We start from the raw sequence: 14,402 nt of genomic DNA, 5'->3' as shown, positions 1-14,402 counted from the left end.
AGCCTGCACATGCACCTCTCGGGGCAGACTGAGGCCTGCATGGGTTCTCGTACAGAACTAGAATATCCTTCTCTGGTTCTCTCCCCTCCCTCCAGGATTCTCCCTGCAGTGTCTACCTGGGATCCTTTCTGGTTTCCTCTGCATAGGATGTAGCAGGACTTCCTTAAGGATCTGTCACTTACTCATGTTGCCACCCCACCCCGCAAGCTGCAGTCACTCTTGTGGCGGAACAGAAAAAGGAAAGAGTAGAGATAGGAAACTCATTCCAGTGGCAGACCCTTCTCCCAGCTTTTGTTTCCCTGAGTGTACCGTCTTCCATCTTTTCTTTACTCTCAGAATTCCGGGGGAGTTGTATTTTATATTTTATCCAGACTTTCTAGTTGTTACCAGCAGAGGGACAAGCTGTGGGACTCACAGTGCCACGCCAGAGCAGACTTGATTATTTTTAGAAAAATGGTTCTCCTCCTGGTTCACCATCCCTGGTCTGACATGAGAACATGTCAGGTAGTGTAACTCACTTCTGCCTTTGTTTAATTTGTTCCCTCTGGGACTCCCTCACCACCTGTGCTCCTGAAACTAAGAGCGTTCTTCATGTCTTCATGGCCCAAGAGAGTTTGTCTCATTTGCGAACATGTGTCCTCAGCCCACCCTCCCCCTTTTCAGATTCCAGGCATTTGCTTACACCAGCGGGGGACATTTATGGATGGATTCGTTCATTGTTTCTTCAAACATTTGTCCAGTGGCCATTTCATGCCACTTTTGTTTGTTCTTATGATTAAAAACAGCTAAAGCTTAAAAACAGCAGCTTTTGGAGGGAGGGGACAGTTTGGTTGGTGTGAGTACGAGGAATGAAGAACAGTGTGGTGAGAACAGGAGCAGTCATGTGACAGGAGAGGCTCACATCTTGGGAGGAGCAGAAGAGGGGAAAGGAAAAAGAAATTAGAGAAATGTGAGGCTTGATGGTTTATCTGGCCACACAGTGTTTCTAATATTACAGAATATTATAAATCGGTCCCTGGATGAACAACAGAAAGTTGACTGATTATGGATCAGGGATAGACTTTAGATGTTGAAGTTCTTTGTCAGTATTACTGATATTAATGAAAATAAAATTAAGTCATATTTATAAATTATGTTACAAATAAAAATAATTTTATAACAACCCAATATTACTTTAAAAATTCTCAATGGGGCCAGACTCAGTGGCTCAGCCTGTATTCCCAGCACTTTGGGAGGCCGAGGCGAGTGGATTGCCTCAGGCCACAGGTTGGAGACCAGCCTAGGCAACTTGGCGAGAACTCGTCTCTACAATAAATAAAAAATTAGCCGGGCATGATAGCGTGTGCCTGTAGTTCCAACTACTTGTAAGGCTGGGGCAGAAGAATTGCTGGTGCTCAGCAGGTTGAGGATATGGTAGCCGTGAGTGTGCCACTGTACTCCATCCTGAACGACAGAGTGAGACTCCGACTCAAAAAAAAAAAATTCTCAGTGGTTAATTATAATCTGTTTACCACTTTTCACCTTTGGGTTTAGGACCTTAAATTGGAAGATTTAAGGGGGAAAAATGCCTTTTAACCCAACACAGGGTATGTTACCCATTCATTAAGAGATAAAATTGAAGCCGGGCTCTGTGGCTCAGCCTGTAATCCCACGCCTTTGGGAGGCTGAGGTGAGTGGATTGCCTGAGCCCGCAGGTTCGAGACTCACCTGGGCAACTTGGCAAGACCGCATCTCTACAATAAATCAAAAAATTATTAGCAGGGCGTGGTAGCGCGTGCCTGTAGTTCCAGCTACTCGGAAGGCTGAGGCGGAAGGGTCGCTGGAGCCCAGCAGGTCGAGGCTGCGGTGGCTGGGAGTGGCCATTGCACTCCAGTCTGGGCGACAGAGTGAGAATCCAACTCAAAAAAAAAAAAAAAGAGATGAAATTGTGAGTTTGAGTGCCATATTTTGTGGAAGTGGAAACACTAAGTAATATTTGGAAAATACTGCTGAAATATCCTTAGGGATCTTCAAAGAGTTGGTTTATTACAGTAGAAAGTAAATCTAGTACCTAGAGTATACATTTATGGTCTAAATGTGAGCACAAATTTAACAACCATAGAATATCTCTCTCCAGTTGTTATCCGGTAGCTTCCTGTATGTCAAAGATTTGTTTCATCAGTCTCTAACATTGTCGAATTTTTCTTTATTTTGTGCAGATGCTTCTTTCTCAGCAAAATAGAGGAGAAGCTTGCTCCTCTTCCAGATGACCACACCATGAATGTAGATGAAGACAGTGATCCCAGTGACAGGAGGGAAGTGCACGAGGCAGAGGAAGATGTTACATCCCTGATCAAGAGCTGCAAGTTCTCCATGAAAATGAAGATGGTAGAAAGTGCACGGAAGCAGGTAGGTGCTCATGTCTTTGCTCCTCTGTTGTATCACAGGATCTTTCTAAATTAGACTTTTTTCATAATTTAGCTTTTCTTTAAAATCTGCAGCTTAAAATAATTGATCAGGTAGTGTTTTTTTCTCTTTATAATAAAGAAAACTTGAAGAAACACTTAACTAAAAGTTATCCAGAAGCCTCTAATATGTATTATATACCTGTTGATCATTGCAAAATTATTATATATTATTTTAAATGCAAATAAACCTAAAGACAGGTTTGATCGTTTTTTACAAAACGAATCCTTACCAGTTAGTTAGAAGTTACTTTTAGAGTTAGTTTGTAGAAATTTATTATTTAATAATAATAAGATGCTTTTTTAAGAGTAAACATACTTTTTATTTTTATTTATTTTTTTTAAATATTTTATTTTAAAATGTGGAGTACAATTCAGGATGAGGTGTACTAGTAGACATCGTACAGGTAGAGTCTGGGCCTTTCTTTGGTTCCCACTTTGCCTGGTTTGGGGTCAGGTACCCTTGTTGATGTTGTATTCCCTACTCCCACCACGGCAGTATCCCACTACTGCCTGTCCCATTCTTATAGTGTTAATGGTAAGTGTTCAGGATCTGCTTGTGAGTGAGAAGATGTGGTACTTTGTTGTTTGTTTCTGTAATAGATCGCTGAGTATTATAGACTCTAAATCCATCCACGTTGCTGTGAAGTCTACATGTTTGTCCTTCTTTATGGCTGTATAATATTCCATCGTGTATGTATCACATTTTTTTAATCCAGTTCAGTTTCAGTGGGCAGCACGGTTGGTTTCATGTTTTTGCTGTTGTAAATAGTGCTGTAATAAACATGCGTGAGCAGGTATCTTTTTTGTAGAATGATTTGAGTTCCTCTCGGTATATTTCCAGTAGAGGGATTGCTGGGTCATATGAAAGGCCAGTTTCTAGTTTTTTTAGAAATCACCACACTGTTTTCCATAGAGGTTGAACTAGTTTGCATTTTCCCCAGCAGTGTAGAAGCATTTCCTTTTCTCCACATCCTTGCCAGTATCTGTTGTTTGTGACATCACACAACCTCCCAAGGTTGAAACAAGAAGACATTGAGACACTAAGTAGACCAATAACAACCCAGGAAATTGACTCTGTCATAAGAAAACTACCTACAAAAAAATGCCCTGAACCAGATGGCTTTCCAGTGGAATTCTATAAAACATACAAGGCGGAACTAGTACCAATACTATTGAAAGTATTCCAAGCAATTAAGAAAGATCATTTTATGAAGGTAACATCACAGTGATACTCAAACCAGTTAATGATCCAACAAAGAAAGAGAGCTAAAGGCCAATATCCCTAATGAACATAGATGCAAAAATTCTCAACAAGATTCTAGTGAATCAGATCCAACAACGCATCTTAAAAATCATCCACCATGACCAAATAGGCTTCATCCTGGAATGCAGGGCTGGTTCAACATCCACAAGACCATAAATGTAATTAAATACTTCAACAGATGTAAAAACAAGAACCACATGGTTATATCATTAGATGCAGAAAAAGCTTTTGAGAAAATCCAGCATCTCTTCTTGACAAAAACCCTCAAACACCTAGGCATAGAGGGAACATACCTCAAAATAGTAAGTGCCATCTACCATAAACCCATAGCCAACATATTGCTAAATGGACAGAAACTAGAACCGTTTCCCTGACAACCGGATCCAGAAAAGGCTGCCCACTCCCACTCCTCCTGTTCAACAATGTGCTGTAAGTCCTTGCTACAGCGATTAGATAAGAGAAGGAAATCAGGGTATCCAAATAGGAAAAGAGGAAGTTAAGTTATCCCTCTTTGCTGACGATATGATTCTATACCTCGAGAATCCAAGAGAATCTGTCACTGAGAAAGGACTTTTGCAAAGTCTGGGGGTACAAAATAAATGTGCAAAAGACAGTTGCATTTTTATACCTCAACAACTAAGAGGCAGAGAGCCAAATAAACCACAATCCCATTCACAATAACCACAAAAAAAAAAAAAAGAAGTACCTTGGCATCTTTCTAACCAGAGATGTGAAAGACCTTTTACAATGAAAGCTACAAAACGCTTCTCAAAGAAATCCAAGAAGACACAAACAAATGGAAAAATATTCCATGCTCACGGATAGGAAGGATCAACATTAAGATGTCCATCCTACCAGAGGCAATCTACTGATTCAACACAATACCCATTAAATTATCAACATCATTCTTCTCAGACCTGGAAATGACAACACAGAAATTCATATGGAAACATAAACAACCATGAATAGCCAAAACAATCCTTAGCAAAAGAAACAAAGTGGGAGACATCACACTTCAAGACTTTAAACTTTACTATGAGGCTGCAATAACCAAAACAGCCTGGTATTGGCACAAGAACAGGCCTAGGGACCAAGGGAACAGGATAGAGATTCCGGAAGCCAAACCTCCATTTCTCAACCAACTCATCTTTCGCAGAAGCCTCCACCAACAACCACTGGGGAGAGGAGGACCTATTCAGTAAATGGTGCTGGGAAAACTGACTGACCACATGCAGAAGATTAAAACAGGACCCCTACCTGTCACCATACACAAAAGTCAACTCTAAATGGATCAAAGACCTAACTGCAACACCTCAAACTATAAAAATCTTAAAAAACACAGGAGACACCCTTACAGAAATCAGAGTAGGCATCCAATTCCTGATCAGAACCCCAGCTGTCCGTGCTGTAAGAGATAAGATAGACAAGTGGGGCATCATTAAACTGAAAAGATTCTGCAGAGCAAAGAAATCAAGAGAGCAAGGATACAGCCCACAGAATGGGAAAAAGTATTTGCCAAATGTATATCTAACAAAGGCCTAACATCCAGGATCTATAAGGAACTCAAACGTGCCAAAAGGAAAAAAAACAAACAGCTCCATTAATAAGTGAGCAAAAGACATGAATAGATACTTCTCAAAAGAAGAGATACAGGCAGCCAACAGACACATGAAAAAGTGCTCAGCCTCACTAATCATCAGAGAAATGCAAATCAAAACCACATTGAAATATCTCGTGACCCCAGCAAGAATGAACATCATTAATAAAACAAACAACAAACAGATACTGGTGAGGATGAGGGGAAAAGGGAATGCTTTTCTTGATATTAGGCGTATGTTGCTTAAAAGTTACATATAATCTGTTTAACTGTGTTAAATCATATCTGGGTATACTAGGGGAACTTGCTCTTTTAATGACCCTGTATCAATATTTTTGTTTTGTAGGTTTCAATGCTTAATTATAGATTTGTCTTTGGATAGGTGTCATAAATTAGGAATTTGTATATTGCACATAATAGAAAACTTAACCCAGAGCAACCCAAGAGAACAAAGGTGCATTTCCCAGAGGGCTGAAGCAGGTTAGAAGGCAAGCAGAGCAGGAATTGGTTTAGAGAAGCGTAGGGTTTGCTCGGGAGGGGTGACTTGAGTTTTAAGGACTCAGTGGTGAGTGAGTTCAGGGTCATAAGGAGAGGATCCCTGGTGCCATTAGGAAACTGTGCCCAGCATGATTAGGGAGAAACACTGTCCCTGCCAGTGAAGGGTCAGGGGCTGCACATGTGAGGACCACACAGTTGATCAAAGAAGGGTATCAGCAATGCTAGGCGGGTACAAAGAGGAAGGCGACTTCCACCGAAACCATGAGGCGCTGGAGAAAAAGCGTGTGATTTAGAGTGGGCTCTGTTGGAATGGAAGGGTTGGACATGGAGAGTAGAGAAGAACATCCCAGGTGTTAGGAACTATGCAAACAAAACATGAAGGGAAGCTGTAGAATCTGCTCTGCAGAGTAGTGTGGACCTCTTGCATGGTAGATTTGGGGTGGGTCACAATGGGATTATACAGTGCAGGGGTCAGGAAACCATCCAGCACTCTCTACACATGCTGGCCAGCTGGAAGCTGGGAGGAAGATTGACAGCTCAGGGAAAAGCAAAGGCCTTGAGAGGGACCAAGCCCTGCATTAGGGGAGTGGGGACGGGGGTGAACAGCATGTGAGCGATGCTCTATAAGAAGATGCAGGAAGACATGAAGGAATGGGAAACGCGAAAGGGCAGTGCTGAGAGTCCCTCGGATTTTCAGCCTGGATGATTGAAAGGCAGTAATTAGGAAGACCCAGGTCTGATGAACATGTTTTTTGAAGCTTTGGAGAGAATTAGAGATGCAGATTTTAGAAGACATCCACATAACACGCAACTAAATAAAAAATAGATCTGTGATACTTCATCAAAATTTAAAACTTTTGTGCCTCAAATGACATGCTCAAGAATGAAAACACAGCCTACATAATGGAAGAAAATATTTGCAGATTATGTGTCTGATAAGGGTCTAGTATCAAGAATATATAAAGAACACTTTACAACTGAGAAACAAAGTCAGACAACCCAATTCAAAATATGGGCAAAGGATTTGAATAGAGGGTTTTCCAAAGAAGATATGCAAATAGCCAACCAGCACATGAAAAGATGCTTAGCATCTTTTATCATCAGGGAAATGCAGATCAAAATCACAATGAGAAACCACTTTATACCCACTGGGATGATTAGAATCAGAAAGATAAATAATAGATGCTGGTGAGGATGTGGAGAAACTGAGCCTTCATACATTGCCGGTGGGAACGTAGAGTGGTGAGAAACATCTGTGGAAATCAGGCAGTTCCTCAAGAAGTTGAACATCGGGGCTGGTCCAGGTACATTTACAGCTAATTGATCACAACCAGTTGCAGATTCTTTGTTCCTTCTCTCCTCCCACTGTTTCACTTAACTAACCTCACAAAGAAAAAGTTGGCTAGGTGTGGTGTATCATACAAGCCTGTAATCCCAACTCTTTGGGGAAGCTAAGACAGGAGGATTGCTTGAGGCCAGGAGTTCAAGACCAGCCTGGGCAAATTAGTGAGACGGTGTCTCTACAAAACAAAAACAAAAACAAAAACGCATTGTGGCGTTCACCTGAAGACCAAGCTACTCAGGAGGCTGAGTGCAGAAGGTCTTGGCTATGCTGAGCCATGATTGTGCCACTGCACTCCAGCCTGAATGACAGAGGGAGACCTCAACTCAAAAAAAAGAAAAAGTTGGGCAACCCCTTCAAGTCCCCTCCCATTGTGGGAGCTTTTCTGTCCTCTCAATAAATCCTGCTTTCAAAAAAAAGAAAAGGAAAAAGTTGAACGTAGAGTTACTGTATGACGTGATATTTCTACTCTTGGGTATACATCCAAGATAAATGAAAGCATATGCCCACAGAGAAATGTGTATACAATGTTACTCATTGAGTAACATTTTCAGCATTACTCAAAATAGCTGGAAAGGTGGAAACAACCCGAATGTCCATCAGTAGATGAATGGATAAGTAAAATGTGGTATATCCATGCAGTGGAATATTCAGCCATAAAGAGGAATGAAATGCTGACACATGCTACAACGTGGATAAACCTGGAAAACATGCTAAGTGAAAGAAGCTAGACATAGAATCACCACTTATTTTCTGATACTGTTGTCATGAAATGTCCCGAGCAGGCAAATCCATAGAGAGAAAGTCGATTAGTGGTTGCCCGCGGCTAGGGCAGTGACTGCTAATGGACAAGTGGGTGTCTTTTAGGGCTGGTGGAATTATTCTGGAATTGGATCTTGGTGGCGGTTGCCCAACTTTGTAAATACAGTAAAAAATACTGCATTGTACTCTTTAAATGTGAATTATATTCCAGGGATAAATAAAAAGACATATATAATTGAAACTGAGGAAATGAATTTGCTGTTCTAAGGAGGATTGTGTCATACACAAAGCGGAAGTAGGCCAGTTAAAAACTTCTTTTGCAGCTGGGTGTGGTGGCTCACGCCTGTAATCCCAGCGCTTTGGTAGGTGGAGGCGAGAGGATTGCCTGAGCCCAGAGTTCAAGACCAGCCTGAGCAACTTGGCGAGACCTTGTCTCTACAATAAAGCAAAAAATTAGCCAGATGTGGTGGTGCGCGCTTGTGGTTCTAGCTACTTGGAAGGCTGAGGTGGAAGGATCGCCTGAACACAACAGGTTGAGGCTGCAGTGACTGTGAGCGTGCTACTGCACTCCAGCCTGGGCGACAGAGTGAGACTCCAAGTCAAAAAAAATTATTTTGTAAAGTAATTTTATTTCTGAACTGTCATCTGTCTGTGATCAACCACTTTTTTGTTTTGTTAATATAGAACAATTTCTCACTTGCCATGAAACTGCTGAAGGAGCTGCACAAAGAGTCGAAAACGAGAGAAGACTGGCTGGTGAGATGGGTACAGAGCTACTGTCGCCTGAGCCACTGTCGCAGCCAGGCCCAGGGCTGCTCCAAGCAGATTCTCACTGTGCTGAAGACGGTCTCTCTTTTGGGTGATTACACTGTTCTTGTCCACATACATTTTAAGTGCTGTTTTAGATTATGTCTTGTGTGTCTTCTAAAACTGTTCTTTGTGCTGCTGCATCTGACATTTGGGAGGTAAATCTTCGTAGGAATTTTAGTAAATATGGCAAAGTGTGCCAGAGAGAATAATGTCATTTTCTTGGGAACTGAGCAAAAAGATTGGGAGCCGAGGTCTTTTGTATTCTCATAATGCTGTTGAATATGACATTTGGAGTTTTAAATTTTTTTTCTATGAAGTAAAATGGAAATTAAAATTTTTATCTTTAATGCTTAACCAAATTATGGGTCTGATGTTTTGAAAATTTTGCATATAAGATGTGAAAACTTACACATGGAATGTCATTCTCTTCCTCAGTTTTTCTCTTTTCAATATAATGTAGCCTATTATAATTCTGTAAATGTTCAGTTTAGAAAAGATGATTCAGTTAACAATTTTAACATTGCCCAGACAAGAAAAATACAGTTAAAAGCTATTAAGTGACATCTCCAGGGCAACCTTCCTAACACAAGCTGGAGAGTCAGATTAAACACAGATCTTCTAAGGTAAGGACTACCTGAGAATGTTTGTAGGTTACATTCCACTGCTCACCCCTCACGCCCTCCACTCCCAACCTCAAAAACTGAAGGGAAAAAACACCAGAATTTTAAGTGCCTTTAAACATGTAAATATATATTTCTACATTTCATGCTAGGCAACAAAAAATGCTAAGAATGTGTCTTGATTTATGCCTCTCATATGAATTAAAAGTACTGTATAATAGTGTGAGAAATGCAGTAGTAAATGCTCAGTTCACAAAAGCAGATAGACAAAAGAGAAGAAATGGAAAATACTGGTTTCCAGATTTGAAATGAATTATTGACCACTGGCATTCTTCCATTTTGCTTCAGAATAAGAACTCACGGTTCAGTCATTACCTGACACCCTTCTTCACTCTGTCTTGAAGTATAAATTAATGTTTTGCTTAGATGTTTGTCAAGAGTAGTATAGCCTTTTCCCCTCCCTCTATGGTTAGAAACCATATTTCTTTATTTCAGGTATTGAGAGTATATTAGATACATTCAGAGATCTCTGTGCATAGAAATATCTCATCTGGAGATCCCTCAGCCTTATTCTTCCTTGTATAATGCTTTTAATTTTAAAGATGAATTTTAGTTATTGAAAAAACCAAACAAAATAATGTAGTCTTTAAGACTGAGGGTAGAAAAGCTTTTGTGGGCGAATTTGGATCTGGTCCCTCTGCTCTATTGCCCTGTGTCCAAGAGTACATGGTAGCACTGTGATCAGACGTGTTCCAGTGTGTCCCCAGATTGGCTGTTTAGCAGGACAGAGCGCTGGGCCAGAGTATCAGCCCCAGTTAAGGTGCCAGAAGGAAAAGCAGTCTTGGCATATTAATTACAGGATTAGAAGGTCATTCTATCTGGGCATGGTGGCTTGTGCCTGTAGCCTCAGCTACTTGGGAAGCTGAGGGAGGAGGATTGCTAGAGTCCAGGAGATCGAAGCTGTAGTGCACTATGATCAACACCTGTGAATAACCACTGCACTGTAGCTGGGGCAACACAGCAAAACTTCATCTCTTAAAAAAAAAAAAAGATCATCCTTATGATTGCGTAAATAATTTTATGGGTTTTTAGGGGGAAGAGGAACAAAGTAGGAGGGGCAGTCTGATGATTTCAAGATATATTAGGACTGGCTGGGTGCAGTGGCTCACACCTGTAATCCTAGCACTTTGGGAGGCCCTGGCAGGCGCATCACTTGAAGCCAGGAGTTCAAGACTATCCTGGGCAACATAATAAGACTCCCTCTTTACAAAACATTTTTAAAAACTACTGAGGCATGGTGGCACACACCTGTGGTCCCAGCTATTCTGAGGGCTGAGGTAGGAGAATCACTTGAGCCCGGGAGTTCAAGGTTACAGTGAGCTATGATCACACCACTGTACTCCAGCCTAGGTGACAGCAAGACCCTATCTCTTTAAAAAAAAAAAAAAAGATAATTTTAGTACACGTATAGTAATTCTGCAGTTAGAGTATGGTTGTAGTTTGTAACAGCCTTGCAAGATAAAGGCCAGTAGTCATGATCCTTTATGTGAGACAACTCTGGCACAGAATTGTCAGACGGTGGCTCGCAGAACGTTTGGTTGACTAGGCTTTCAAGTGTTACAAAATTATCGCACCTCTGGACCCTGTAGGCTTGACCAGGACTAATTAAACTCCTTGCCCAGAACTACGCAGTAGAGGTGGAACTAGAACTTTATTTATTACTTACCTTTTTTTTTTTTTTGAGTCGGCGTCTCACTCTGTTGCCCAGGCTAGAGTGCAGTGGCACACTCATGGCCATCACAGCCTCAACCTGTGGGCTCAGGCAATCCTTCCGCCTCAGCCTTCCAAGTAGCTGGATCTACAGGTATGCACCACCATGCCCAGCTAATTCGTTTATTTTTATTGTAGAGACAAGGTCTCACCAAGTTGCCCAGTCTGGTCTTGAACCCCTGGGCTCAGGCAATCCTCTCGCCTCTGCCTCCCAAAGTGCTATGAATATATGCATGAGCCGCTGCACCTGGCCAGAACTAGAACTTTAAATGCAGCAGCGCCTGGTACTTTATCAGGTATAACACAGTATCAATTCACATTCCTACCCTGGGTTATTAATGTCTTTGTACAACCACATTAATGAGATCCATTTTCTATTCTTTGCAAAAGACAGAATTAGGTTCTGTGGGAAATGCAGAATTGTGATACTTAAATAAAAAATTAATTTGTAGTTTTAATTGTTTAACTTCTGTGAACTTTGATACAATTACTTCTAACAAAAATTATTTTTCACTAATAAGTGAGTTCAAAAAATTTTCTGGCCAGTATTTGAGGTCAGTTTCTTTTACTTTCAAGGCTTATTTTAAGGCCTGGCGCAGTGGCTTATACCAATAATCCCAGCACTTTGGGAGGTGGAGGTGAGAGGATTGCCTGAGCCCAGCAGTTCAAGACCAGCTTGGGCAAAATGGCGAGACCTCATCTCTAGATTAAAAAAAAAAAATTAGTTGGATTTGGTGGCATGTGCCTGTAGTTCCAGCTGCTTGGAAGGCTAAGGCAGAAGGATCACCAGAGCCCACAGGTCAAGGCTGCATTGGCCATGAGCGTGCCATTGCACTCCAGCCTGGGTGATAGAGTAAGACACTGAGTCCAAAAAAAATATTTTAATTAATTTCTTAGTAGAACACAACTTGTGTATAGTATGAATTTCTTCTTTTTAATTTCAGAAAGAAATCTTTTTTTAATCCAACAGATGAGAACATCCCATCAAGCTACTTAAGCAAAAACATTTTGGCTTTCTGTGATCAGAACATTCTCCTGGGTACAACTTATAGGATCATGGCTCACGCTCTCAGCAGTGAGCCAGCCTGCCTTGCTGAAGTGGAAGACAGCAAGGCAAGAAGAATCTTGGAGCTTTCTGGATCCAGTTCAGAGGATACAGAGAAGGTAATGCATGCTGGAAGTGTTTCATGTTTGTGTGCTGTGTGTGTCTTTCATGTGCAGCCTTCAGGTTGCAGGAAAGTAATAATGAGGGCATTGCTTTGTGTTTTTAAAATATGTTTCTTTTGTGGGAAATTGACATACTCTGTTTCCTGTTGATTTGAATGATAACAGATCTTTAAATGTTAAAACTGAGATGTTTATCATTTTTGTTGGATTGATGTAGACAGTTCTTTCATGAATTTGGTTAATGAATTTTTTTTGAGTTGGAGTCTCACTCTGTTGCCCAGGCTGGAGTGCAGTGGCACACTCACAGCCACCACAGCCTACACCTGCTTGGGCTCAGGCAGTCCTTCCACCTCAGCCCTATGTTCGTGAAATTTCACCACCCATCACCATTGAGACGTCCCACCAGCTTCTGGGGCAAATCAGCATTTTCCACTTTCTACTTAGTGCCGGCTTTGCTTAAGCGTCTTTCGGATCATTTTGTATTCTGACAGGCACCTGCTTCCTCTCCAGCTCACCCGTCCTGCCTCACGTTAGTTGTGTGGCCTTGTTTTCTCCTTCTGATCTATTCATTCAAGTGGTGCAGGCCGGCCTCCGCCTCCCTGGTTCCCCGCAGCCACATGCCTGCTGACCGGGTCCTGCTCTGTGTGGCTTGTGCACCACCCGGTCCATGCCAGACATGTGCGTTTTTGTCTGGGCGGTCACGTGCTCAGGTGCTCAGGATCTTACTGGAACTGCACACTCTTTTATAGCCAGGGCAGGTTTTCCTTTTCTGGTTAAATAGCTTTTGGTGTTATTTTGGAGCTGTTGATCTATCTGCATCGTGAATCATAAGTGGAAAGTAGAGTTCTTTGAGCAATCTTCACTTGCACTCACAGGTTGTCTGAATTGTCTGTGAATTTCAGGTGATCACAGGTCTGTACCAGAAGGCATTCCTTCACCTCACCAAGGCCGCGCAGGCGACTGAGGAGGAGACCCAGCCTTCCTCCTGGGACCACGGGCCTGCAGTCAGGGTGATTGATGCGTACATGACGCTGGCAGATTTCTGTGACCAGCAGCTGCGCAAGGAGGAAGAGAATGCATCAGGTAATACTGAAAGAAAAAAAACTAGTATTCTGTTATGTCAGCACTAAGACTTATGAATTATGTGGATACTTTGGGCTTCCTGTTTGTTTTCCAATGAAAAATATTTTGGGAGAAGTCTGTTGTCTTTTTAAGAGACAGTGGCCTCTTGAGGAACATGAACTGCATTTAAATGGAGTCGGGCTGTCTCCTCTGTTTGCATTTGCTTAATTGGTACTTTCACATTCTGCTTGCAGCTCCACTGTTACTGGCTCATGTGGCCTGCCTCTTGCTCCTAGAGTAAACTCATAACCAGTAGCTGCACCTTAGGTTCCCAGCCCAGGATACAGACTGCTCCATGCAGAAGGGGGACTCTCATGGGAGGATTCAGCTTCAGGGTAGAAGCACTGACATGTGTCTGGTGTTCATGGTCTAAAGTGGAAATATAAAAGAGAACAGTGACGTATGACAAAATAGAAACCAGAAAGGGAAAATGTAATCATTTGTTAAATTTATTATTTTTAAATAAGTAAATATGTTGACCCTTGTTCTTTGCTGTCCTTGATAGTTGCTGATTCTGTAGAAATGCAGGCATATCCAGCACTTGTGGTGGAGAAAATGTTGAAAGCTTTAAAACTGAATTCCAACAAAGCCAGGCTGAAGTTTCCTAGATTACTTCAGATTATAGAACGGTATCCAGAGGAGACTTTGTGCATCATGACAAAAGAGGTTGGTCTATTTATTCAAGTGAGTAGAAAGGGACTTTCTAGAACTAAAGACACTTTTATTTATATCCAAACATACTACTGTGTACAATGCATACATTATAATTTGATTCATCCAACCACCATTGAATTCTGCTACATTCTAAGGACATGGGCAATTTAAAGCATGTAAAAGAGTGTTCACATTCACCCATTTTCCTCTGTGGGTGTTGATAAGGCCGCTGTGTCTGAACAGGGAACCAAAGAAGTGGCAGTGAGGCATGGGAACAGAGACGTTGGCCTTGTGTGGGACAGCTTCCTGCCCATGCAGGTGAAGCTGTGGTCTGTAATGTCTGCGGGTG

General features: G+C 41.7%; 1 protein-coding gene across 1 annotated transcript in view; it reads left to right on the top strand.

Moving 5' to 3' along the window:
- The window catches only part of PRKDC (protein kinase, DNA-activated, catalytic polypeptide), a 134,460-nt gene that overhangs the window by 89,833 nt on the left and 30,225 nt on the right, over positions 1-14,402 (top strand). Inside the window, exons 42-46 of the mRNA XM_008053434.2 lie at positions 2,199-2,388; positions 8,595-8,769; positions 12,081-12,274; positions 13,180-13,360; positions 13,905-14,065. Coding sequence (XP_008051625.2) covers positions 2,199-2,388; positions 8,595-8,769; positions 12,081-12,274; positions 13,180-13,360; positions 13,905-14,065 — 901 coding nt within the window. The remainder of the gene's footprint in view (positions 1-2,198; positions 2,389-8,594; positions 8,770-12,080; positions 12,275-13,179; positions 13,361-13,904; positions 14,066-14,402) is intronic.

The sequence above is a fragment of the Carlito syrichta genome, unplaced genomic scaffold, assembly GCF_000164805.1.
Source record: "Carlito syrichta isolate Samal-C Ts95f unplaced genomic scaffold, Tarsius_syrichta-2.0.1 Scaffold74290, whole genome shotgun sequence".
NCBI lineage: Eukaryota > Metazoa > Chordata > Mammalia > Primates > Tarsiidae > Carlito > Carlito syrichta.
This window is presented reverse-complemented; position numbering and strand designations above follow the sequence as displayed.